This window comes from Symphalangus syndactylus, chromosome 7 (genome assembly GCF_028878055.3).
Source record: "Symphalangus syndactylus isolate Jambi chromosome 7, NHGRI_mSymSyn1-v2.1_pri, whole genome shotgun sequence".
NCBI lineage: Eukaryota > Metazoa > Chordata > Mammalia > Primates > Hylobatidae > Symphalangus > Symphalangus syndactylus.
The window spans coordinates 143,305,490-143,328,990 of NC_072429.2; the positions used below are offsets into that span (position 1 = coordinate 143,305,490).

The window sequence follows — 23,501 nt, forward strand, 5'->3', positions numbered from 1 at the left end:
AGAGATCCCTTGTAGACTTCCCAGATACCCATGTGGTAACATTGCACCTGTCAATACAGCAGCCCAAGGGGATGTTGACATCAATGTGCTCCATTGACCTTATTCAGATTTCACAGCTTTCCATGTGTCCACCTGTGTGTGTGTGTGGTTTAGTTCTGCGCATCTGTCACTGTAGGGTTTGTGTGAGCCCATGGTCAAGATGCAGCACAGCCACCATAGGGACCTCTTGAGCTGCCCTCTTAGAGCCACAGCCACCTCCCTTTCCCACCCTTAACCCCTGAGAGCTGCTGGTATGTTCTCCATCTGTATGGTTTCACCATTACAAGAATGTTCCATAAATGGAGTGCTGTAGGGTGTGGGCGTTGAGCCACCTCCCTTTCCCACCCTTAACCCCTGAGAGCTGCTGGTATGTTCTCCATCTGTATGGTTTCACCATTACAAGAATGTTCCATAAATGGAGTGCTGTAGGGTGTGGGCGTTGAGGTCGGCGTGATGTCCTGAGATCCATCCAGTTGTGTGCACTACTAGTGTGTTACTCTGACTGGAGGAACCTTCCATGGTATGGATGGACGGACCACCATGTTTTTAACCATTCACCTGTTACAGGACATTCGGTTTTTTCCCCCAGTTTTTTGCTATTATGAATAAAGTTGCCATGAACATTTATGTAGTTTTTTGTGTGACTTAATTTTTTTTCTTTTTTTTTGAGACAGAGCCTCACGCTGTCGCCAGGTTGGAGTGCAGTGGTATGATCGCGCGCCACCACACCTGGCTACTTTTTGTGTTTTTAGTACAGATGGAGTTTTGCCATGTTGGCCAGGCTGGTCTTGAACTGCTGACCTCACGTGATCCCGCCTGCCCCAGCCTCCGAAAGTGCTGGGATTACAGGCGGGAGCCACCACGCCCGACTTACGTTTTCATTTCTCTGGGATAAAGGCCCGTGAATGCAGCTGCTGGGTGGTATGGGAGTTGCATGTTGAGCTGTTTTGGTTTAAGAAACGTCCACACCGGTCTCCAGAGTGGCGGCTGTTTTACTTCACAGGTTTTCATCAGCTCCTTGTGAGACTCTTTGTCCTCACATCCCTGCCGTTTGGATTCGTGGGCAGCGGTATCTCGCTGTGGCTCTAATTTGCATTTTCCGAAGGGCAGGTGATGCTGGGCATCTTGTCAGGGACGCATTTGCCATCTGTGGACCCTCTCAGTGAGGTGTGTCTTTGCATCCTCTGCCTATTTTCTAATTGGATCGTTTCATTTTTACTGCTGATTTTTTGAGACTCGTGTATTCTTGACAGCAGTCCTTTGTTCTGTGTGTGGTCTGTGGATATTTACTCACTCAGTAGCTGTCTTTTCACCCTCCTCGCAGGGTTTTTAGCAAGGCAAACGTTTTTCATCTTGTCAAGGTCCAGTTTTTCCGTTTTTCGTTTTATAGACTGTGCTTTTGCTTTTGGTGTCGCCACTCTGTAGAAGTGCTATTATTTCACCTTTACATTAGATTTGCATTTCACCTGGGGTGGGGGTCAAGATTCTTTTCTTTTCTTCTTCTTTTTTTTTTTTTTTTGATTATTTTCTGTCACCCAGTCTGGAGTGCAGTGGTGCGATCTCGGCTCACTGCAACCTCCGCCTCCCAGGTTCAAGCGATTCTCCTACCTCAGCCTTCAGAGTAGCTGAGACTACAGGTGTGTGGCACCACAACCGGCTAATTTTTTGTATTTCTAGTATAGATGGGGTTTCACCCTGTTGGTCTCAGACTCCTGATCTCGAGCAATCCTTCCCCCTCAGCCTCCCAAAGTACTGGGATTACAGGTGTAAGTCACTGCACCCGGCCCCAGCACCATTTATTGAAGGCTTTTCCACTCCCAGCAAGGTCATAAATTGCATGTCTACACATGTGTAGGTTTATTTCTGTTTTGTTTTTGTTTTTGTTTTTTCTGAGACTGAGTCTTGCTCTGTCGCCCAGGCTGGAGTGCAGTGTTGATTTCGGCTCACTGCAACCTCCACCTCCCAGGCTCAAGCGATCTTCCCACCTCAGCCTCCTGAGTAGCCGGAACTACAGGGGCGCACCACCATGCCTGGCTAATTTTTAAATTTTTTGTAGAGATGGGGGTCTCCCTGTTTTGCCTAGGCTGGCCTTGAACCCCTGGGCTTAAGTGATCCTCCTGCCTCGGCCTCCCAAATTGCTGGGATTGTTGGTGTTAGCTGCCTCATCTGGCAATTTTCTGGACTTGACTGTATCCCACTGGTTTATTTCTCTATGCCTAAGCCAGTAACTTAGATCTTACTTACCAAACTGTATATAATAAGTCTTGACATCTAATAGTGTAAGTACTTCAAATTTGTTCTCTTTCAGGCTTATCCCTATTGTTCTTGGCCTTTTGTGTTTCCATATAAGTGGAGAATTAGCTTGTGAGTCTCACACTGTTGGGGTTTTGATTGGGACTACGTCGAATCTTGGATGAATCTGGGGAGAAATGACATCTTTTCAGTTCTGGGTTTTGCGACACATAACTTGATGTCTCCTCCCATATCTTTCCATAAAGATATGGTTGTGGTTTTCTGTGTACATCTTTTGTTAGGCTTATTCCGAGGCATTGAGGCTTTTGGGTGCTATTCTGTTGTTCAGTTCTAAGTAGGAGTGGACATCCTCCCCTGACAGCCTCTGTCTTTCCAGGGAATTTGCTTTGTCTGGGAGGGCAGGAGAGAAAAGGCAAGGGAAGCAGATTTCTGCAAGCATCAGAGCCCTTGAGGGAGTGGCTCTGCTATGTTCAGAGTCACTGGGGCTGTGGGAGCAGGAGGGCATGGGGCAAGGTGAGGGCATGGCAGCGAGGGAGGCACTGCAGTGTTGGAGTCAGGGCTTTCAGGAGTGAGCCAGGCAGAGAGGAGGCAATGGGCAGAGAGTGGGGTATTGAATGGAGGTGACAGGTGTGGGCTGCAGTTACTGGTGGTGATGGAGCACAGTTGGCCAGAAGGTAAGGACACTGGTGTAGAGAAGAGGTCAAGGCTCGGAGGAGATAGGCAGTCTGCAAAGGTTTGTCCACGAGAACATTAGACCACCAGGAATTCGGGCAGTGATGGGCGGGGGTGAAGCCACAGTGAGGGCCGGTGCTGGGTGGTTGGTGCCTGATGATGTGTGCTCCAGCTGGGATGCTCAGGGAGAGGAGGGGAGGGGGACTCCAGGCCTTAGCCAGGAGCACAGGGGTTGGGGAAGGAGGGCCCTCAGTAGGGAAGACATAGTGTCGCTGGGGACAGAGCCATAGGGGAGGGTTTCAGGATGGAGGGTGGAGAGAGCCTGGATCAGAAGCCCCCTCCTGGCCTGGTGCAGTGGCTCACCCCTGTAATCCCAGCACTTTGGGAGGCTGAGGCAGGCGGATCACTTGAGGTCAGCAGTTCAAGACCAGCCTTGCCAACATGGTGAAACTCATTCTCTACTAAAAATACAAATAGTAGCCGGGTGTTGTGGCACACACCTATAATCGCAGCTACTCAGGAGGCTGAGGCAGGAGAATCACTTAAACCCAGGAGCCGGAGGTTGCAGTATTTCATGCCGACGCAGGTGCTTTGGGATGAACTTCTTAGGGTTGGATTGGGAGGGGGGTTGGACTGGGAGGGGGGTTGGTCTGGGAGAGGGTGAACTGCACACTGGGCCCTGGAGGACACTCAGACCCTCCCTCCTGCCTCCATCACCACTCACTCGTCCAGCCACCACTTCCCCTAAACTGCTGCTTCCTTGGAGCAGTCTACAGGCCCCGGGGATGCCCTGTGTGTAGGAAACTTACTGCTGGGGCCTCCCTCCCAGAGCTTCATGTGGCTGCAGAGGCCCCTCCAGAGCCTCTTCTTCTGCCCTGGACACCCCCAGGCCTTCCGTGCTGACCGCAGTAGACGTGGTGTGACGTGCTGATGTGCATCCTGCAACTCGGCTCCAGTCCCCAGATGTAGGCTGCTTAAGGGCAGGGCCTGCCCCCACTGTCCCTCCCCAGGGCACAGCCAGACAAGTGCAAATGGAACCTCTCCAGCAGCCACCAACCTGCTTTATGGCTGGTGCTGTCCTTGTCACGTTTCGGGAGGTCTCTGGACATTTGGCTTCTTTTCAGAGTGGACCATGTGAGCCACGGCCCATGGGCCACAGGGAGACTTGGCCTGAGCTTGTCCCCTCCTTGGCCGCACTGAGCTGTGCCTGCCTTGCCAGCATCTGCCTGGCTTCCTGGGTCCTTCACAAAGACTGATGACGGCCCCTCTTCCAGGTGCTGGCACACGGGTGAGGAGTCGTAGAAGAGAGGTTTGCAGATTGTGCTCTCAGCAAGCCTGTCGTCTAGTGGAAGACACTGGCTGGGACACAGAGCCCACGTGTGGACACCGCTGTGGGTTGGTGGCAGGGGTCGAGAAGGTGCCATCAGGCACATGAACGGTGGAGTCTTCACAGGTGAGCTGCTGGGGCCGGGCGTGATGGCTCATGCCTGTAATCCCAGCACTTTGGGAGGCCAAGGCAGGTGGATCACGAGGTCAGGAGATCCAGACCAGCCTGGCCAATATGGCGAAACCCCGTATCTACTAAAAATACAAAAATTAGCCCGTGTGGTGATGGGCGCCTGTAATCCCAGCTACTTGGGAGACTTAGGCAGGAGAATCGCTTGAACCTGGGAGGTAGAGGTTGCAGTGAGCCAAGATCGTGCCACTGCACTCCAGCCTGGGTGACAGAGCGAGACCCTGTCTCAAAAAAAAAAGCAAGTGACCTGCTGTCTGCCCAGCCAAGGGCTGGGGAGAGACCAGCAGTCTGGCTGGAGAAGCCTCCCATCCAGCCTTCCAGATGAACGGTGAACAGTCACTCTGGCGGGACATCCAGCATTGGGGTTGGTTACAGCTGAGGTGAGGCATGTCTCCAGAGCCTGCACCTTCAGAAGGTCAGCAGTCCTTCTGAGAGTCCAGCACTGCAGCCACTGACCCCCAGACAGCCTCTCTGCCCAAGCAAATAAGTCTGGCCAGGCATGGTGATGCATGCCTGTGATCACAACACTGGGAGGCTGAGGCAGGAGGATCGCGTTAGCCCAGGAGTTTGAGACCAGTCTGGGCAACATAGGGAGACCCCAACTCCACACACAAAAAAGACAATAACAAATTAGTCGGGTGTGGTGGTGTGCACCTGTAGTCCCAGCTACTGGGGAGGCTGAGGTGGGAGGATTGCTGGACCCCAGGAAGTTGAGGCTGCAGTGAGTTGTGACTGCAGCACTGCACTCCAGCCTGGAGACAGAGCAAGACCCTGCCTCAGAAACAAACAAAATAGAATCAAACAAACCAGTCTGTGTGTATGTAACACCTTTAGCCAGGCTCTGGCAGCCTCTGCACCCACGGGCAAGATACCCTAGCCATTCTGCCATGGACATTGAGACCCACCTCACCTTGTTAACAGGTGTATATGTATAGATGTTATTCTGCAGAGTGGACATTGAGACCCACCTCACCTTGTTAACAGGTGTATATGTATAGATGTTATTCTACAGAATGGACATTGAGACCCACCTCACCTTGTTAACAGGTGTATATGTACAGATGTTATTCTACAGAATGGATATTGAGACCCACCTCACCTTGTTAACAGGTGTATATGTATAGATGTTATTCTACAGAATGGACATTGAGACCCACCTCACCTTGTTAACAGGTGTATATATATAGATGTTATTCTGCAGAATGGACATTGAGACCCACCTCACCTTGTTAACAGGTGTATATGTACAGATGTTATTCTACAGAATGGACATTGAGACCCACCTCACCTTGTTAACAGGTGTATATGTATAGATGTTATTCTACAGAATGGACATTGAGACCCACCTCACTTTGTTAACAGGTGTATGTATATAGATGTTATTCTGCAGAATGGACATTGAGACCCACCTCACCTTGTTAACAGGTGTATATGTACAGATGTTATTCTACAGAATGGACATTGAGACCCACCTCACCTTGTTAACAGGTGTATATGTACAGATGTTATTCTACAGAATGGACATTGAGACCCACCTCACCTTGTTAACAGGTGTATATGTATAGATGTTATTCTACAGAATGGCTACACAGTTATTTTTCCCAGAATGATGGGCATCTAGGTATTTTCCCATTTTTTGCTCTGTATCTCATAGATATTGCTACAAATAAAATCAAATCTGGTCGGTGTGGTGGCTCATACCTATAATCCCAGCACTTTGGGAGGCTGAGGCATAAGGATTGCTTAAGACCAGGAATTCCAGACACTAGCCTGGGCAACACAGGGAAACACTGTCTCTACAAAACAAATTAAAAAATTAGCTGGGTGCCGGCCGGGCACGCTGGCTCACGCCTGTGATCCCAGCACTTTGGGAGGCTGACGTGGGCGGATCACGAGGTCAGGAGATCGAGACCATCCTGGCTAACACGGTGAAACCCCATCTCTACTAAAAATACAAAAAATTAGCTGGGTGTGGTGGCGGGCGCCTGTAGTCCCAGCTGCTTGGGAGGCTGAGGCAGGAGAATGGCATGAACCTGGGAGGCAGAGTTTGCAGTGAGCGGAGATTGCACCACTGCACTCCAGCCTGGGCGATGGAGTGAGACTGTTTAAAAAAAAAAAAAAATTAGCCAGGTGTGGTGGTGCCCACCTGTGGTCCCAGCTACGTGGGAGGCCAAGATGGAAGGACTGCTTGACCTTGGGAGGTCGAGTCTGCAGCGAGCCGTGATTGCACCACTGCACCCCAGCCTGAGCCACAGAGTGAGACCCTCTCTCTTAAAAAACATAATAAAAAATCAACAACAAAACAACCAAGTCTTTTAGTTATAAGTTATAGGAACCAACTCCACCAAGCCTAAGCATAACTGGGCTATTAAAGCCCCCAGAACCAGCCGGAGGGCAGGCAGTGTGGGGGTGCTGGGCCAGCCCCCAGAACCAGCTATAGGGCAGGCAGTGTGGGGGTGCTGGGCCAGTCCCCAGAACCAGCTGTAGGGCAGGCAGTGTGGGGGCGCTGGGCAGGTGGTGTGGGGCGCTGGGCCGGCCCGTCGCTGCCGGGGCTCCTGTGCTGACTGTCCAGATGCCGCCCACTACACTGTGGCACTTGGGCTTTCATCCTGTGATGTGCGGCCAGAGGGCAGGCAGGCTCACTTCTCTCTGCCTCCGCAGTGCCGTCAGTCCCTCTAGCTGACCTGCTCTGGGGGTTTTAGTAGGGTAGGGTCCTAGAAATGGGGCGTCAAAAGGTGTACTTTTTTTTTTTTTTGAGATGGAGTCTCTCTCTGTCACCCAGGCTGGGGTGTAGTGGTGCGATTTCAGCTCAGTGCAACCTCTGCCTCCTAGATTCAAGTGATTCTCCTGCCTCAGCCTCCCAAGTAGCTGGGACTACAGGCGCCCACCACCACACCCAGCCAGTTTTTTGTATTTTTAGTAGAAACGGGGTTTTACCTTGTTAGCAAGGATGGTCTCGATCTCCTGACCTTGTGATCTGCCCTCCTTGGCCTCCCAAAGTGCTGGGATTACAGGCATGAGCCACTGCGCCTAGGTGCACATTTTAAGTTTGGAGGTGCACCTTACTGAGGTGCAGCGTACACACATCCCTGTGAACGTGGGAGCCTACAGCAGGTCCCCGGCCTTCCGCCTCGCCTGTAGAAGCAAGTTCCCATCCTCTTTCTGCACCCTCCTCACCATTTCTCTGAGACTCTTCCTTCCCCTGCCCCTTTCCTCTCTTTTCTTTCTCTGAATGGCATGCGGCCTCCACCTGTCCCTTGTCCCTATCTCTGGGTGAATAGAGTGACACCGCCCCTCAGGCTCTGGGCTCTTGTCGCACCATGGACACTGGGAGGTGGGCACTGTGCTGAAGTAGTGACCGGGGCAGCTCTGGGTTTAGGCGTGGCCTTGGTCTCCCCATGTGGAAGATGGGGTGATGCCTGAAGCGGTGATGGGAGTAGAGAGGGCGCTGAGGCTCTCGGGCCTGGAGCTGTCCTCATGGGGGCTCCTGGGAGCTTGGGCTGGGCCTCGCTTCCTGAAGCCACATGGCCCAGGGGTATGTAGGCTGTGAGGGGACGGTGGGTGGGGGTCGGGGACAGTGCCCAGTATCCTCCATGGGGCCCCTCCCACCTGGGTCCCACACTCACATGCAGCTGGCCTGGGCTTTGAGAACTGGAATGAACCTACCGGGTTATCTGTTTAGAACTGGAACAAATCGACCCGGGAATCTGTTTGACATTCCAGGGAGGTTTGGGGGAAGGTTTGTGGAGCAGAGCGAGCCGCCCTGCCCAGACCCTCAGCCTGGGTGTGTCCATTTGGTGGGAATACCAGCCGGCCACCAGGCCTTCATGGCTCAGCCAAGGGGCAAGTCTTCTAGGCTCTGGTGGGCTGTTCCTGGTCCGTCCTGTGGCTGGGAGGAGTAGACAAAGCTTCTACTAGAAGTTCTGCTAGGGCAGCCAAGATTCAGGTAGGAGGGAGGCAGCCTTTCCTCCTGGAGCCCTCAGCCCACTGCCGTGGGCCTTCAGCTGGCCCCTTCCTTCTGAGGCTGGTTCCTGGGCAGGGAGGCCAGAGGGGGACATTTAGGGCTCAGACTGGGGGGAGGTGGGCACTGGGACACTCCCCGACACCCACTCTTGGGGGGGCCCTGGGCTCACTTTGGGTACCTCGTTTTCTCTTAGAGGAGGCAGTTGGGCCCTTGAGCAGGACAGGAACCTGCCCAGAGTCCCATGGAGACATTGGGCAGCTTCCAGCTAGAAAGGTGGGCATGCTAGGGTGGGGGCCGAGTGCCCTGTGAGCCGTGCTGGGTGGAGTGGGGGAGGTAGAGCCTCCCCACCCGTGGGCCTCCCTTTGCAGCTAAGGGGGCTGGGGGGTTCCCACTGTCCAGCTGCTGTTCTCTGATGAATTTTCACGGATGCGCCTCAGAATGAGAAACGAGACAGGCGTTCCGTCAGGAGTGGGGCCGCGCCTTGGAATGAGAAACGAGATAGGCGTTCCGTTGGGAGTACGCTGACAAATGAGACAGGCGTCCCGTCCGGAGTGCGGCTACCGTGCTCAGGCTTTCTCCTCTGTAGGACATGGGCAACAGAACATCTTTTTTCCTTTTTAAAAATTTGTTTAAATTTTTTTCTCTTACATTATTTTAATTATTTTTTAATTACAATATTTTTATATTTTTATATAATTTTTAATTACAATATTTTAATTATTTTTTAATAATATAAATTGAGATGGGATCTTGCTGTGTTGCCCAGGCTGGTCTCTAACTCCTGGGTTCAAGCGACCTGCCTGCTTTGGCCTCCCAAAGTGCTGGGATTACAGGTATGAGCCACTGTGCCCTGCCGATCTTTTTTTCTATAAAATTCTGGGGACAGTAGGTGGTATCTGTTAAATCTTTTTTTTTTTTGAGACGGGATCGCCCTCTGTCTGCCAGGCTAGAGTGCAGGGTGTGATCGCTGGAGTGCAGGCTGGAGTGCAGGTAGAGCTCGCTGCAGCCTCTACCTCCTGGGCTCAAGGGATCCTCCCACCTCAGCCTCCCGAGGAGCTGGGACCACAGGTGCATGCCACCAGCTAATTTTAAAATTATTTTGTAGAGACGGGGTCTTACCCTGTTGCCCAGGCTGGCCTTGAACTCCTGGGTTCAAATGATCTTACTACCTTGGCCTCCCAAAGTGCTGGCATGAACCACTGTTCCCTGACGGTTAAATCTTCTTAATCTTTCCTTCCCATGGCTGGAGAGAGACTGGGGCTGGCGCAAGGGTAGCCTGCGTTGCTCTTGGCTTGTGATCTCTTTGGGTTGGGGTGGGGGTGAGTAGCTACTGCCCAGGTGGGTTCTCTGGCAGGTCCAGAGACGCCAATGACAGGGGAGTGAGGATCTCATCTTGCCAGCCCTGTCAGGAAGCGGGTGTGGGCTGTGAGTGGCTGGCAGGGAGGGAGGGCTCTGCCATGCCAGGTGTGGTCTGCCCCCTCTGTCCTCATGAATGGGGAGCTGGCAGCATGCCTGCAAGACTGGCTCTCCCGCGTCTCTGGTACCCATGCTGTGTCTCTAGAGGGCAAGGGGAGGACTTGGGAGCCTGGGCAGGGTGTCTGGCCAGTGTGTGCTTGCCGTGGCCTCTGCGGTCTACAGAGCTGGCCAGGCTTGGGAGCAGGCTGCTCGGAGGGAGAGTTACTGCCTGGAAAAGCTCTTTACCTGGCAGACAGAAAGCCAGGTCGGGGCCACTGGCCTTATTGGCCGTGTGCTCAGGAAGCCTCTGAGGCTGGGCCTGCAGAGGGGGACTATGTCTAGAGTAGGCTGAACCTGTAAAATGGGGCTCCCAGATAAATTGGGGGCCCCTGAGCAGGAAGGACCTGACTGGCAGTTCCCTTTCTGAAAGAAGGGGGCATCCTATGAAACACCTGGTATAAGTCCAGCAGTGAAGAGACGGGTCAGGGTGTAGATGGCCATGAGGCCTGGCTGGGTGGAGAATGGGACTCCTGGCAGGCATCTTCTGCAGAGCACAGAGTGCCTTCTTTCTTTTCTTTCTTCCTTTCTTTCTCAGAATCTCGCTCTGTCGCCCAGGCCGGAGTGCGGTGGCGTCATCTTGGCTCATTGCAAGCTCTGCCTCCCGGGTTCATGCCATTCTCCTGCCTCAGCCTCCCGAGTAGCTGGGACAACAGGCACCCGCCATCACGCCCAGCTAATTTTTTGTATTTGTAGCAGAGATGGGGTTTCACCGTGTTAGCCAGGATGGTCTCGATCTCCTGACCTCGTGATCCACCCGCCTGGGCCTCCCAAAGTGCTGGGATTGCAGGCATGAGCCACCGCGCCTGGCCAAGCACGGAGTGCCTTCTGAGGTGAGGCCTGTGGCCAGCCCAGCAACCTCACTTAGTGTGTCGGGCAGGACTAGGGCCATAGCGGGTGCATAGGCAGGGTCGTGCCCCAGCCGAAGGTGTCTGCCTGCCTGTCTGTCCCCATAGGCCTCAAGCCAGGCACCAGGTGGGGACTTTTATTGCAGCCTAGGATGGCAGAGGCATTGTGGGAGCCCATCAAGGAAGAGGTCTAGAGACTGGGCAGTGAGAGGCTGGGGTGTCAGTCAGGACCAGTGGAGGCCCAGGAGGCGGCGCCTGCCCTTGGAAGGCAGTAGCCTGCAAAGCCCTCATAGCTGTTCCACAAGACCTCGCCCTGCCCAGCCTGAGGGCAGCGCCTGGCCCTGGAGGAGCAGCCTCGCAGGGAACGCCTTGCTGGGGCGGGCAGCCCTTTCTGGAAAGGGTGGGTAGGAGGAGCCTGACATGCCTTTCCTCCGCCCCTCTCTGAACCTGGGACAAAATGGGGGCAGAGTAGCTCCCTGTACCCCCAGGACTGTTGGCCTGCAGTGCTGCTCTCTGTGGACAGAGGGTGGGCCTCACACAGGGCAGGACCCGAGACAGCTGGAAACCTGGTCTCACCTGAGGCCCAGGGCAGGGACTCCCCGGGGCCACCCTACCTCAAGCCGGCCTTGATGTGCTTCCTCGTTCCCCACTTCTCAGGTGTGAGCAGCTGCCGGAAGGGGAGGTGCTCCTGAAGACACTGCGGCCGGCCCGCCTGTACCCTTCGTGCCCTGGCTGCCTAGAGAGCCTCACCCCGGGCCCTGGGGCCAGGACTCCAGGACTCTGACCACCCGCCCTCCCCCAGCCTCAGCGGCTGCACCTCCCCATTAGTAGTGATGTACTGACCTTGGCACATAGCTGGGAGGGGTTGGGGGGCTGGGCCATGGCTGCTCCCAGGCCCCACCCAGGCTCCTGAGCCTAGAAGGTGAAAAGAGGACGCTCAGGATTCACAAGAAGCCTAGAAGGTGGAAAGAGGACTCTCAGGGGTTCACAGGGGCTCTCACTGCTGATTGGCCCTGCCCTCCCTTCCCCCTCAGCAAGGTGCCAGGAAGCTGGAACCTTGTTATCTGGGTAATTAGTTTCAGACCCTGGACTGAGGCCGGCCAGGTCTCGGGGCTGCCTCCCCTAGGTTGTGCACCCTGACCCTGAGAGGGAGGCAAGGCACTGCTGGTCGACAGCTAGAGGCTGGCCTGGGGAGCAGGTTTGGGGTGCCCTCCCACACTGCCCTCCCTGCCCTGGCCCGTGCCCCCCAGGGCTGCCTGGGCCTGGTTATTGTGTGGGGCCTCCTGACCCAGCCAAGGGCACAGAGCTTTGGGAAGGGGATGCCCCCGAGGGTGCCAGTCCAGCCAGCTGCCCCACCCCTCAGGCCCAGCCTGGCCCCCAAGATCCCCATTCTGGTGCCCCAAGCAGCCCTGTGGGCAAGCAGCCGCCGCCATGGCCGAGCACCTGGAGCTGCTGGCAGAGATGCCTATGGTGGGCAGGATGAGCACGCAGGAGCGGCTGAAGCATGCCCAGAAGCGGCGCGCCCAGCAGGTGAAGATGTGGGCCCAGGCTGAGAAGGAGGCCCAGGGCAAGAAGGGTCCTGGGGAGCGTCTCCGGAAGGAGGCAGCCAGCCAAGGGCCTCTGAAGCAGGTCCTCTTCCCTCCCAGTGTTGTCCTTCTGGAGGCCGCTGCCCGAAATGACCTGGAAGAAGGTGAGTGTGGCTGAGCCCAGAGCAGCTCCCAGCAGACGGCCCCCTCCCTGCTACCTGGGTGCCGTCTCATGCCAAGGCTGGGGGCTGGGCCTGTCCACAGCTCCTGGGCTCCAGTCCCCAGATCTTGCCTGGTCTCTTCAGGCTGGGTGGCCCAGGGTCCCCCCATCAGGCAAGCCCCAAGCAGTGGGCAGCCCTGAGGTGAGCCCGTGAGGGACAGCCGTCTTTCAGGCGGGGGCTGCACGCAGAGGGCTCCTGCTGAGGTGAGCCGAGGCCATGAGTGGACCCCCAGGAGCCTGCAGAAACACCTAGTGCGGGGCCACATGGGAGCAGGGGTGGCCGGGAGTCACCTAGTGCGGGGCCACACGGGAGCAGGGGTGGCCGGGAGTCATCGCTGCTTCTTGCTAGGCTGCTCAGAAGAACCCTGGTCTCCACCTCCGTGAAATAGGGTGGGACCGCCCACCTCTGCGGGCGAGAGAGCCAGGCCCCGGGTAGGCGCAGAGCCTATGCAGGTGGCCCCCTCGATGCCTGCCGTAGGCTCTGCTTTTGACTCTGTTCTCCTCACCTGTGCCCCACACTTGCAGCCCCAGCTGTGTGGGTTCCACTTCTGGTGCTCTGGGGTCTGGGGGGAAGAGGCACTGTGGTGGCCCTTGAGACTCCTTCCCGCCTCCCTCCGGAGCAGAGAGTAAAGAGGAGCCGGCAGCGTCTGGCCTGCATTCTTCCCACGTGGACAGGGGCCCTCCTGGGAGGCCTGGAGGCAGAAGGAAGAGGCGGAGGGTGCGGTGGTCCATAGGGAGCGGTGGGAAGGCGGCAGCCCTCCTGCTGCACCCCAGGCACCATCAGGGAGAACCCTGGTGACCTGGGCGAGAGCTGGGCCCGAGTTGGGATCTTCGACGGGGAGGGGAGTGAGAGCAGGGATGTGCTCTGTGGTGGGGAGCCTCACATCGGGTCCCAGAGGACCCAGGGGAGCTCATGAACACAGGGCTGGCTGGTTGTCAGGGAAGAGCCGAAGGAGCTGCGGTAGTCTCCGGGCAGTGAGCCCTTCCGAGGCTGGAGGGAGGTGTGGGATTGTGGGAGTGCTGCTCTCACACGGGAGCACGGCCTGTTCTCGGGGTCGGAGGGCTGGAGCACCACCATGAAGGGCCTGCAGGTGGGTGGAGGTGGAGGCAGAGGGCTTCTGGGAGTGTGACCGGCCTGGGCCAGAAAGATGCCTGGTGCTTCTGCCCCCACCCCCGGGCTCTGGTGTGCCTCCTGCCATCGGCACCACTGTCTTCCTTGTCCTTCCCTGGGTCCTGGGCTGAGGCACAGCTGACAGGAGCTGACCAGGCACAGGACCCTGTCCTCACCTTGTCACCTTTTTGCAGTCCGCCAGTTCCTTGGGAGTGGGGTCAGCCCTGACTTGGCCAACGAGGACGGCCTGACGGCCCTGCACCAGGTCAGCCCGCACTGGGTGTGGGGGGGGTGGGGGCTGGCCCCCGTGCTCTGGCCGCTCACGTGGCATGGTTTGCAGTGCTGCATCGATGATTTCCGAGAGATGGTGCAGCAGCTCCTGGAGGCTGGGGCCAACATCAATGCCTGTGACAGTGAGTGCTGGACGCCTCTGCATGCTGCGGCCACCTGTGGCCACCTGCACCTGGTGGAGCTGCTCATCGCCAGGTGGGCCTGCTGGGCGTCCGTGGCAGGGAGAGGCTTCCTCTCAGATGGCCGCTCAGGAGGCTTCTCTTGGGCAGTATCTGTGGCTCTCGGCCTCCTGTGTTTCCGCCTTCGCCTTTGCTGACCCTGCCTGTGTCCTGGCATGGAGAGCAGGGCCTGGGGCCCCAGGGGAATGGGCATGTGTCCAGGGCAGCGCGGTCTCTGCCTCTCCAGCATGCGTCCTCCTGCCGAGAGGGCAGGCCTCGGGCCCCCCAGGGTGTGCACAGAGTAATGTCTTGGTCAGTGAGGAGGGCAGAACTGGTAAAGAGGGAAGGGGAGTGAGGAGGCCAGGTGGCTTGGGAGGAGAGAGTACCCGAGCACAGGTAGGGCCTTTATCTTTAACACAGAGGGACGTAGAACAGGGGAACCTCTGAGCAGGGAGGGTGGTGGCCTCACCAGGGTCCATGAGCCTCCTCCCTTCCTTCCCCTTCGCTCCAGGCATCTGTAGTGGGAGAGAGGTCAGGGCTACGGTCATTCTCGAGTGCCCCTGTGAGGCTGGGTGGGGTGTGAATGGCGGTCCTGTCACACACAGGCGCTGCAGGGCGGGCGGGGATGTCGGGTGTCCACAGGTAGGCCTGCTTCTCCCCTGCACATGGGTACCCCCTTCTGTGTCCTGGGCTCCCCTTCTCCTTCCCCCGGGGCCATGCTCCCCACAGCTCTGCAGCCCCTCAGCGTGGCTGCCTGGTCTTGTGCCCCCACCACCCTGTGCTCCCTGGGGTCCCCAGGGTCCCTGCTCCCCCAGCAGGCAGGCCCATCTAATGCATGTTTATGGGGTACCACGGCCCCTGGAGGTGCCAGGAACCTGGAGCCCTGGATGGACAGAGACTGCAGGAGGCCTCTCTGGCTTAACGACAGGATCTAGGACAGCCGATGGGCCCCAAGGCTGCCTCTCCCAGCAGCAGGTGGACAGGGTGCCTCCTGAGGGGCAGCCCTGGGCTGAGGGGCCCTGGGGGGGACTTCTCCAAGTGAGGAGCCTGGCAAGCGGGGAAGGGCCTTGTGCCCAGCACCCCGTCCGTCTTCCCTGCAGTGGCGCGAATCTCCTGGCGGTCAACACCGACGGGAACATGCCCTATGACCTGTGTGATGATGAGCAGACGCTGGACTGCCTGGAGACTGCCATGGCCGACCGTGGTAGGTGCGGCGGTGCGGCTGTGGGAGGGCTGCCGGTCGCGCTCCCTCTGAGCCTGCCGCCTCGCAGGCATCACCCAGGACAGCATCGAGGCCGCCCGGGCCGTGCCAGAACTGCACATGCTGGACGACATCCGGAGCCGGCTGCAGGCCGGGGCAGACCTCCATGCCCCCCTGGACCACGGGGCCACGCTGGTGAGGGCTGGGCGGTGAGGGGCATACGGGGCTGGGGGCCTTGCTACTTGGAGGTGGGGGATGGGGCCGAATTCAGGCCGGGCGCTTGCCTGCAGCTGCACATCGCAGCCGCCAACGGGTTCAGTGAGGCGGCTGCCCTGCTGCTTGAACACCGAGCCAGCCTGAGCGCTAAGGACCAAGACGGCTGGGAGCCGCTGCACGCCGCGGCCTACTGGGGCCAGGTGAGTGCAGGCGGGAGCAGGTGGGAGGGGGCTTCCAGCGCAGCACTCTGCAGCTCCGGCCTGCCGCCCACAGGTGCCCCTGGTGGAGCTGCTCGTGGCGCACGGGGCCGATCTGAACGCAAAGTCCCTGATGGACGAGACGCCCCTTGGTGAGCTTGCGGGGCCCACCTCCACCTGGGGGAGAGGACAGGCGGGGAGGGCGCCCCTGACGCCTGCGCCCACTTCTCAGATGTGTGCGGGGACGAGGAGGTGCGGGCCAAGCTGCTGGAGCTGAAGCACAAGCACGACGCCCTCCTGCGCGCCCAGGGCCGCCAGCGCTCCTTGCTGCGCCGCCGCACCTCCAGCGCCGGCAGCCGCGGGTGAGCGCCGCCCCCAGCAGGCCCCGCCCGGGGCTTGGCCCCGCGGACGTCAGCCCCGGGCGGAGTGCCAACTGAACTGGGGGCAGAGTCCGAGGGGGCGGGCGGGATCCTCCCGGCACTCCCCTTCCCCTCACTCCCTCTCCTCTCTCCTCCCCAGGAAGGTGGTGAGGCGGGTGAGCCTAACCCAGCGCACCGACCTGTACCGCAAGCAGCACGCCCAGGAGGCCATCGTGTGGCAACAGCCACCGCCCACCAGCCCGGAGCCGCCCGAGGACAACGATGACCGCCAGACAGGCGCAGAGCTCAGGCCGCCGCCCCGGGAGGTGAGCGCCCCGTCCCTGCTCCGCCCAGCGCAGGAGTGGGCCTGACTCTGCCCTGGTTCTCTCTCCGCTTGGACCCTCTACTGCCTGTGTTAGGGATGGTGCCCTGCAGAGGCCAGCTGCTGCCCCATCTCTCCTGTCTGTCCCTTCATGACCATACAGCCTGAACCCAAGGCCGGGGAGGGGGAGGAGCCTCCTGATGGCTCTGGGACCTTCACTGCCCGCAGGAGGACAGCCCCAAAGTGGTCAGGCCGCAAAATGGCCGAGTAGGGGGCTCCCCAGCACGGCATCTGTACTCCAAGCGACTAGACCGGAGCGTCTCCTACCAGCTGAGCCCCCCGGACAGCACCGCCCCCCACGCCCTGGTCCACGACAAGGCCCACCACACCCTGGCTGACCTGAAGCGCCAGCGAGCTGCTGCCAAGCTGCAGCGACCCCCACCTGAAGGGCCCGAGAGCCCTGAGACAGCTGAGCCTGGCCTGCCTGGTGACACGGTGACCCCCCAGCCTGACTGTGGCTTCAGGGCAGGTGGGGACCCACCCCTGCTCAAGCTCACAGCCCCGGCGGTGGAGGCTCCTGTGGAGAGGAGGCCGTGCTGCCTGCTCATGTGAGGCTGTTGCTCAGCATGCAGGGGCCTGTCCCGGGCACAGCCCAAGGCTGCCTCCCCACGGTTCGTGCCCTGGTGCTGCAGGTGCAGCACAGAAACCCCGGCTTCTACTGTGCAGGACGCTGGCACCTCTCAGGGCAGAAGACATGCCTGGAGGGATGTCTGGCTGCGAAGACTATTTTTATCCTGCAACTCTTGATAAAGGGCTGCTTTGCCATGGAGTCTCGTTGTGTGTTGTGTGTCTCAGCTGGGTTGCTGTCCCACGGTGGGGAGTGGGTTGTGCTGTTTGGCTGGGGTGCCATCCATGCCTGTGAGCACGCCTTTAGGTGCACGCTGGGGCATGTGGCAGCCCTGGCCGTGTGGGAGTGAGGCCCACAGCCACTGGGCTGGAAGCCTGGGCCTCACCCACTCCCTCCCGTGCTCAACCTCCTGGAGCCTCCTCCGTAACCCTTTGCTTTCCTGAGAGGAGCCAGGTGCTTTGAAGGAGCCGCCATGGGGGCCAGGGCCTAGGGTGTCTGTGCTGAGGGGCGGAGGGTGGGGGTCCCAGGGACCATGGCCTGGAAAGGGAGGTGGTGTTTTCCACAAGACTCTTGTGTCAGAGCCAGAGGGGCAAAGCAAGCACAAGGCTGTGTCAGAAGCTCCCTGGGGGGGTTGTGGGTCCCCAGTTCCTGGCATGCAGCCTTAATCCTAGGGCTTGGCTGCCAGCTTCCGCCTGGGCTGGCATAGGGGACACACAGTTGGCCACTCTGGCTCTGAGCTGGCTGGGCACAATGTGTCAGGGTGAGGGGGCCCCTTAGGGTCCTCAAGCAGGAGGGCTGAGGGCACCGCCGGTTTGTCTGTTCATGGTGGGTGGCTTTGTGTGGCCACCAGTGCTGGGTGGCGTGGGTTTGGGCTGTTCTCCCTCCTGGCTCAGCATAGGCCTGTCAGTCCAGTGTCCTTTGGGCCTGCCCTTCTCCTAGCATCCCTGGTTGGAAGGGTGTCATCACAGGGCTGTGGGCGGGCAAGGGCTGGCTGCTGGTTAAATTTAGTGTGGGGGTGGGGCAGCTGCCCAAGGTCCACCTGCCACCAGGGCTGCCACTTGGGCTCCCCTGCCAGGGGGCGGGCAGGGGCTGGCTCTGCCTGGGGCCAGGCCCATGTTAACCTGTGCCCCGGCCTGGGGGCCAGAGGGGCAGGCCTGCGAACTGGGAGGCTGTTGTGGCAGCAGAGCAGAGAAGTGCAAGGTGAGAGGCCTGGGGGCCGGCTGTCCAGGGCTCCTGATGGCTTTTCTCCCAGCCAGCAGGATCAAGGAGCCAAGGTCCGCCTTGGGCCTGACTGGTTGCCCATGGCCCTGCTCAGAGGGCCAGCTCCCTGACCCCTGTGGTTCAGGTTTCATTGCCGGACGCTGGGGTGGGCCAGCGTTGAGCCTGGCCTTTCAGCTCAGCAGGCCTGTGGAGGTGGGGCTCTGACAGCCTATCCCGGCTTGTTTCCTACTCTCCTCCAATCGGGAACAAGAGGGCTGGAGACTTCAGGTCACCCCTAGCCTGGGGTGTGTCCCAAGGGCAACCCCCAGCTGGTGCCTGGTGAAAGGGCATGACAGCAGCCATGGTGTGAGCTGTCCCAGGGCCCAGGGCTGGACTGCCTGGCTCCAGCCCCCTCCCCCAGCCCCTCGCAGTGCTCATCAGGGACCAAGGTCCAGCTACAGAGCTCTTGCAGCCTCTGGGCCATAGCTGCCAGCCCCGGAGGGGCCAGATGGAACCCAGCGCCTGAGCACCCCTCCCCTCTCCCCAGCACCCCCTGGATTCCTGAGGCCTGGCTCAGTTACTAGGAGACAGGTCTGCTGGCCCAAGCAAAGATGCGGGTGCCACGAGGGCCAGGCCTCGGCCAAGCCCTGCTGGGGTAAATCCCAGCAGCCCAGACTCCAGTCTTGCCTCAGGGGTCCCTCCTTTCCAGCTCTGCCAGCCCCTCAGGGCTGCTGAGCACCCCAGGCGCTCAGCCCTCTCCCCTCCCCCCATGTCGAGTTCCTCAGAGCTGTCCGGACTGACGTCTGTACCTACCCCCCATGTGGGTCTCCTGCTCTCCCTTCGTGGGGACACTGGGCAGGCACTGGGCCTTGCCCCAAGCCCCGCCTGCCACCTCACCCACTGCCTCTGCCTCCCTGGGGCAGAGCTGTTCCCAGACGGGTGGGGCGGGGCCCAACTGTCCCCAGCTCCTTCAGCCCTTTCTGTCCCTCCCAGTGAGGCCAGCTGCGGTGAAGAGGGTGCCCTCTTGCCTGGAGTTCCCTCTGCTACGGCTGCCCCCTCCCAGCCCTGGCCCACTAAGCCAGACCCAGCTGTCCCCATTCCCTCTTCTGGTCCTGCCACCTCCTGAGCCGCCTTCCTGCCTGGTCTGGGTAGAGTCATGGCCTCCAGCACAGGTGACCGGAGCCAGGCGGTGAGGAACGGACTGAGGGCGAAGGTGCTGACGCTGGACAGCATGAACCCGCGTGTGCAGAGGGTGGAGTATGCGGTGCGTGGCCCCATAGTGCAGCGAGCCTTGGAGCTGGAGCAGGAGCTGCGCCAGGTATGGCCCAGGGCCCCTCGCTGCCCTCCAGGTCACACTGGGGTGGGGTGGCCGAGTCGGCCCCAGCCCCACTGGCACACGGGACAAGGGCTGAGGGGTTAGGTAGGGCACAGTCTCCCTGCCTGCTCCCCTCCCCTCCCCTCCCAGGGTGTGAAGAAGCCTTTCACTGAGGTCATCCGTGCCAACATCGGGGACGCGCAGGCTATGGGGCAGAGGCCCATCACCTTCCTGCGCCAGGTGAGGCTCCTGCACTGCCTGCCGCACCCCCTCACCCCCAGCCCATGTGCCCTGGCCTCAGCACTCCGTCTTCCCAGGTCTTGGCCCTCTGTGTTAACCCTGATCTTCTGAGCAGCCCCAACTTCCCTGACGATGCCAAGAAAAGGGCAGAGCGCATCCTGCAGGCGTGTGGGGGCCACAGTCTGGGTGAGAGCCAGGGCCAGGAGGAAGCAGAGGGCCGCCCTGCCACTGGAGGAGGGAAGTCCCTTGGGAGGGCTGAGGAGAACTTCACCTGTACCTCCCATCCTGTCCTGCCTGAGTCCAGGGGCCTACAGCGTCAGCTCCGGCATCCAGCTGATCCGGGAGGACGTGGCGCGGTACATTGAGAGGCGTGACGGAGGCATCCCTGCGGACCCCAACAACGTCTTCCTGTCCACAGGGGCCAGCGATGCCATCGTGGTAGGCTGGGCATGGGCAGCAAGACATTCCTGACACTGCAGAGGGGGCGCTCAGGGTGGGGGACAGGTGCAGCCCAGGCCCCGCCAACCCTGCCTTCCCCTTCCTTCCCGCAGACGGTGCTGAAGCTGCTGGTGGCCGGCGAGGGCCACACGCGCACGGGTGTGCTCATCCCCATCCCCCAGTACCCACTCTACTCGGCCACGCTGGCAGAGCTGGGCGCAGTGCAGGTGGATTACTACCTGGACGAGGAGCGCGCCTGGGCGCTGGACGTGGCCGAGCTTCACCGTGCGCTGTGCCAGGCGCGTGACCACTGCCGCCCTCGTGCGCTCTGTGTCATCAACCCCGGCAACCCCACTGGTGCGTTCCCCGCCGCCCCGCCCCACTCCTCCCGCGCCCACGGTGCGTTCCCCGCCGCCCCGCCCCACTCCTCCCGCACCGGGGGCGCGTTCCCCGCCGCCCCGCCCCACTCCTCCCGCACCCACCTGCGCCCTGGCCCGGGCAGTGCCGGGTCCGCTGGCCCCCGGCTGCCCAGCGGAGGGCAGTGTGCCCCCTTGGCTCACCCAGCCCTGCTGCCCCCCCGCACCCCAGGGCAGGTGCAGACCCGCGAGTGCATCGAGGCCGTGATCCGCTTCGCCTTCGAAGAGCGGCTCTTTCTGCTGGCGGACGAGGTGCGCGGCGCGAGGGAGCGGGAAGCCGGGCAACAGTCCGCCCCCGTGACGCCTTGCGCCCTTCCAGGTGTACCAGGACAACGTGTACGCCGCGGGCTCGCAGTTCCACTCATTCAAGAAGGTGCTCATGGAGATGGGGCCGCCCTACGCCGGGCAGCAGGAGCTTGCCTCCTTCCACTCCACCTCCAAGGGCTACATGGGCGAGTGCGTGCATGCGAGGCGGGTGGGGGCTCGCGGGCCACGGCCTGGCCCTCCTCGCCCGATGGGCCACCCCCCGCTCCGCACCTGACCTGGCCGTGCGCAGGTGCGGGTTCCGCGGCGGCTATGTGGAGGTGGTGAACATGGACGCCGCAGTGCAGCAGCAGATGCTGAAGCTGATGAGTGTGCGGCTGTGCCCGCCGGTGCCAGGCCAGGCCTTGCTGGACCTGGTGGTCAGCCCGCCCGCACCCACCGACCCCTCCTTCGCGCAGTTCCAGGCTGTGAGTTGGGGGCAAGAGGGGGTCCAGGTGACCTAATCAGGGGTGGGGGATGCCGAGTGCCGTGCCCTGATGGGCCCTCCCTCCACGGCCACAGGAGAAGCAGGCAGTGCTGGCAGAGCTGGCGGCCAAGGCCAAGCTCACCGAGCAGGTCTTCAATGAGGCTCCTGGCATCAGCTGCAACCCAGTGCAGGGCGCCATGTACTCCTTCCCACGCGTGCAGCTGCCCCCGCGGGCGGTGGAGCGTGCTCAGGTCAGGCGGGGACGGGGCCTGCGGGGTGGGCAGTGGGAGCCGGGCATCCCTCTCTGACGGCTCTCCGTCCACAGGAGCTGGGCCTGGCCCCCGATATGTTCTTCTGCCTGCGCCTCCTGGAGGAGACTGGCATCTGCGTGGTGCCAGGGAGCGGCTTTGGGCAGCGGGAAGGCACCTACCACTTCCGGTGAGGCCCGGCCCTCACTGCCTGTCTGGCCACCCTGGCCCTTCACTCACTGTTAACTCCTTTCAGGATGACCATTCTGCCCCCCTTGGAGAAACTGCGGCTGCTGCTGGAGAAGCTGAGCAGGTTCCATGCCAAGTTCACCCTCGAGTACTCCTGAGAACCCCAGCTGGGGCCAGGCTGGGTCGCCCTGGACTGTGTGCTCGGGGGCTCTGGAGCCCACTGTACTTGCTCTTGCTGCCTGGCGGGGTGGGGTGGGGCTGGGCCCCTGCCTCTCTGCAGGTCCCTAATAAAGCTGTGTGGCAGTCTGACTCCAGGCAGGAAGCGTTGGCAGCTGTGTGGCCCGCTCCCACCTGCCTACCCTTCTTGCAGGCCTGAGTCCCTTCAGAGAAGGGACCTTCCACGGCCACCACCCACCTCTTCCTCCTGAAGATCCGGCGCCCACCATGGGTTGGGTCTTCCCCCTGGCCTCTGGTTGTGGGGCAGAGCCCATCAGGGTCACCCAGAAATGGGTTGAGAGAGTCCGGAGTGTGAGGAAAACACAGGCCCCGCACCCCTTTGTGGAAGCCCGCAGAGCTGTTGGGGTGGGGATGGGGCTTGACAAAGAATCTAGGGAGCCAGGGGCCCAGGTGGCCACCCGAAGAAACACAGCCTTTCCTGAAGAAGGCACAGTGAACTGTCTCCTTCCTGGCTCCCTTTCCTGTGAGGTTCATGTCTTCCCTGGGGCAGGGGGAAATACTAAACCAGCGTGGTGCTGGCTGGTCAGGGTGACTGACAGCTCAGGAAGGAAGTCTTGGTTCTCTTTTACCCAAGGAAGCAGGTGTGGGGACACTGTCTGGGGGGCCAGAGAGACCACCTTTGGTGTCATCGTGTGGTGCAGTCCTTCGGCTGGGTGGAGTGGGAGGCAGAGGGAGAGGATAAGGGAGCGTCCCAGGGGAGGGCTGGGGCTGGAGGAGGCAGGGGCTGGGCTGAGCGGGAGTGGGCAGTGCTGTGTCCTGGCCTGGGGAGCATGGCTGAGCATCTACTACATGCAGACACTGCTGGGGGGTCACTCAATCTGCACAGATGCTCTTCTGAAGTAGGCATGATAGTCCCCATTTGATAGACCAGGAAATCTCGAACACAAAAACCTGCTGAGCTGACAAGAAACCCCCTCAGAGGCCTCAGCAGCCAGAAAAATGCGCTGGATCCAAGAACGGGGTGGCTTTAGAGACTTACAGACTTAGGAGATAGGACTGGCCAAGGGCACCTGGTTTTTTTTCGCTCTGGGGATGGTTCTTAACCACAGGACACACTTCACAGCCTCATCTGGGCCTCGGTAGCCCCAGAGGGCACAGCTCTGGGCAGGAGACACAGTAGGTGGGCCCCCCCTTGGCAGGGCGGGCTTGAATCAGGCAGGGTGCTCCTAGCCTTGTCACCGGACACCGAAGGGCGTCACGGGCAGTGGCTGGCGGTGTCCTTCTGAGCTAAGCTGGGGTCCTGACCTTTCACACTACCCTCCTAACTTCCATGGCTCTGTCACCGCCTTACGGAGAGGCTGAAGCCACAGACACAGCAAGGTTGGGGTCCGGCACCGAAAGTATCCAGTGGTAGACGGCGGAACCCTTAAGAAACGGACGCCTTCATGCGGGCGGCTGGAGAAGCGGGGGCTGGGCACTGCAGCAACCACGCTTAGGCTCAGACACCAGGAAGGA

At 60.0% G+C, this 23,501-nt stretch overlaps 2 protein-coding genes across 12 annotated transcripts in view; both read left to right on the forward strand.

Annotated features, from left to right (window-relative positions):
• PPP1R16A (protein phosphatase 1 regulatory subunit 16A) overlaps window positions 1-17,234 on the forward strand; it is a 28,445-nt gene extending 11,211 nt beyond the window's left edge. For 3 of the 11 annotated variants that reach the window (XM_055287718.2, XM_055287721.2, XM_055287717.2), the window contains exons 2-12: window positions 4,239-4,417; window positions 11,462-12,494; window positions 13,856-13,926; window positions 14,002-14,147; window positions 15,211-15,314; window positions 15,382-15,506; window positions 15,602-15,727; window positions 15,801-15,876; window positions 15,957-16,086; window positions 16,244-16,409; window positions 16,634-17,234. In XM_055287718.2, the coding sequence (XP_055143693.1) occupies window positions 12,236-12,494; window positions 13,856-13,926; window positions 14,002-14,147; window positions 15,211-15,314; window positions 15,382-15,506; window positions 15,602-15,727; window positions 15,801-15,876; window positions 15,957-16,086; window positions 16,244-16,409; window positions 16,634-17,017 (1,587 nt within the window). In that variant the 5' untranslated portion in view covers window positions 4,239-4,417; window positions 11,462-12,235 and the 3' untranslated portion in view covers window positions 17,018-17,234. Of the gene's footprint in view, window positions 1-469; window positions 3,551-4,238; window positions 4,418-10,494; window positions 10,790-11,461; window positions 12,495-13,855; window positions 13,927-14,001; window positions 14,148-15,210; window positions 15,315-15,381; window positions 15,507-15,601; window positions 15,728-15,800; window positions 15,877-15,956; window positions 16,087-16,243; window positions 16,410-16,633 lie in introns of those variants that run through there. The other 8 variants (XM_063643740.1, XM_063643737.1, XM_063643734.1 and 5 more) reach the window with 8 other exon arrangements.
• Window positions 17,235-18,414: 1,180 nt separating this feature from the next.
• Window positions 18,415-22,131, forward strand: GPT (glutamic--pyruvic transaminase). Its single transcript, XM_055287726.2, has 11 exons — window positions 18,415-19,551; window positions 19,699-19,788; window positions 19,866-19,974; window positions 20,093-20,226; window positions 20,340-20,583; window positions 20,815-20,894; window positions 20,962-21,098; window positions 21,199-21,373; window positions 21,468-21,623; window positions 21,698-21,810; window positions 21,877-22,131. Exons 1-11 carry the CDS (start codon window positions 19,390-19,392, stop codon window positions 21,965-21,967), a joined length of 1,491 nt encoding a protein of 496 aa, XP_055143701.1. The 5' UTR covers window positions 18,415-19,389; the 3' UTR covers window positions 21,968-22,131.
• Window positions 22,132-23,501: the final 1,370 nt, after the last annotated feature.

Coding starts and splice junctions, on each gene's coding strand:
- GPT (XM_055287726.2), top strand. CDS start 19,390: ATGGCCTCCAGCACAGGTGACCGGAGCCAGGCGGTGAGGAACGGACTG. Junction 20,584..20,814: donor CAACCCCGGCAACCCCACTG/GTGCGTTCCCCG, acceptor CCCGCACCCCAG/GGCAGGTGCAGACCCGCGAG. Junction 21,811..21,876: donor GAAGGCACCTACCACTTCCG/GTGAGGCCCGGC, acceptor AACTCCTTTCAG/GATGACCATTCTGCCCCCCT.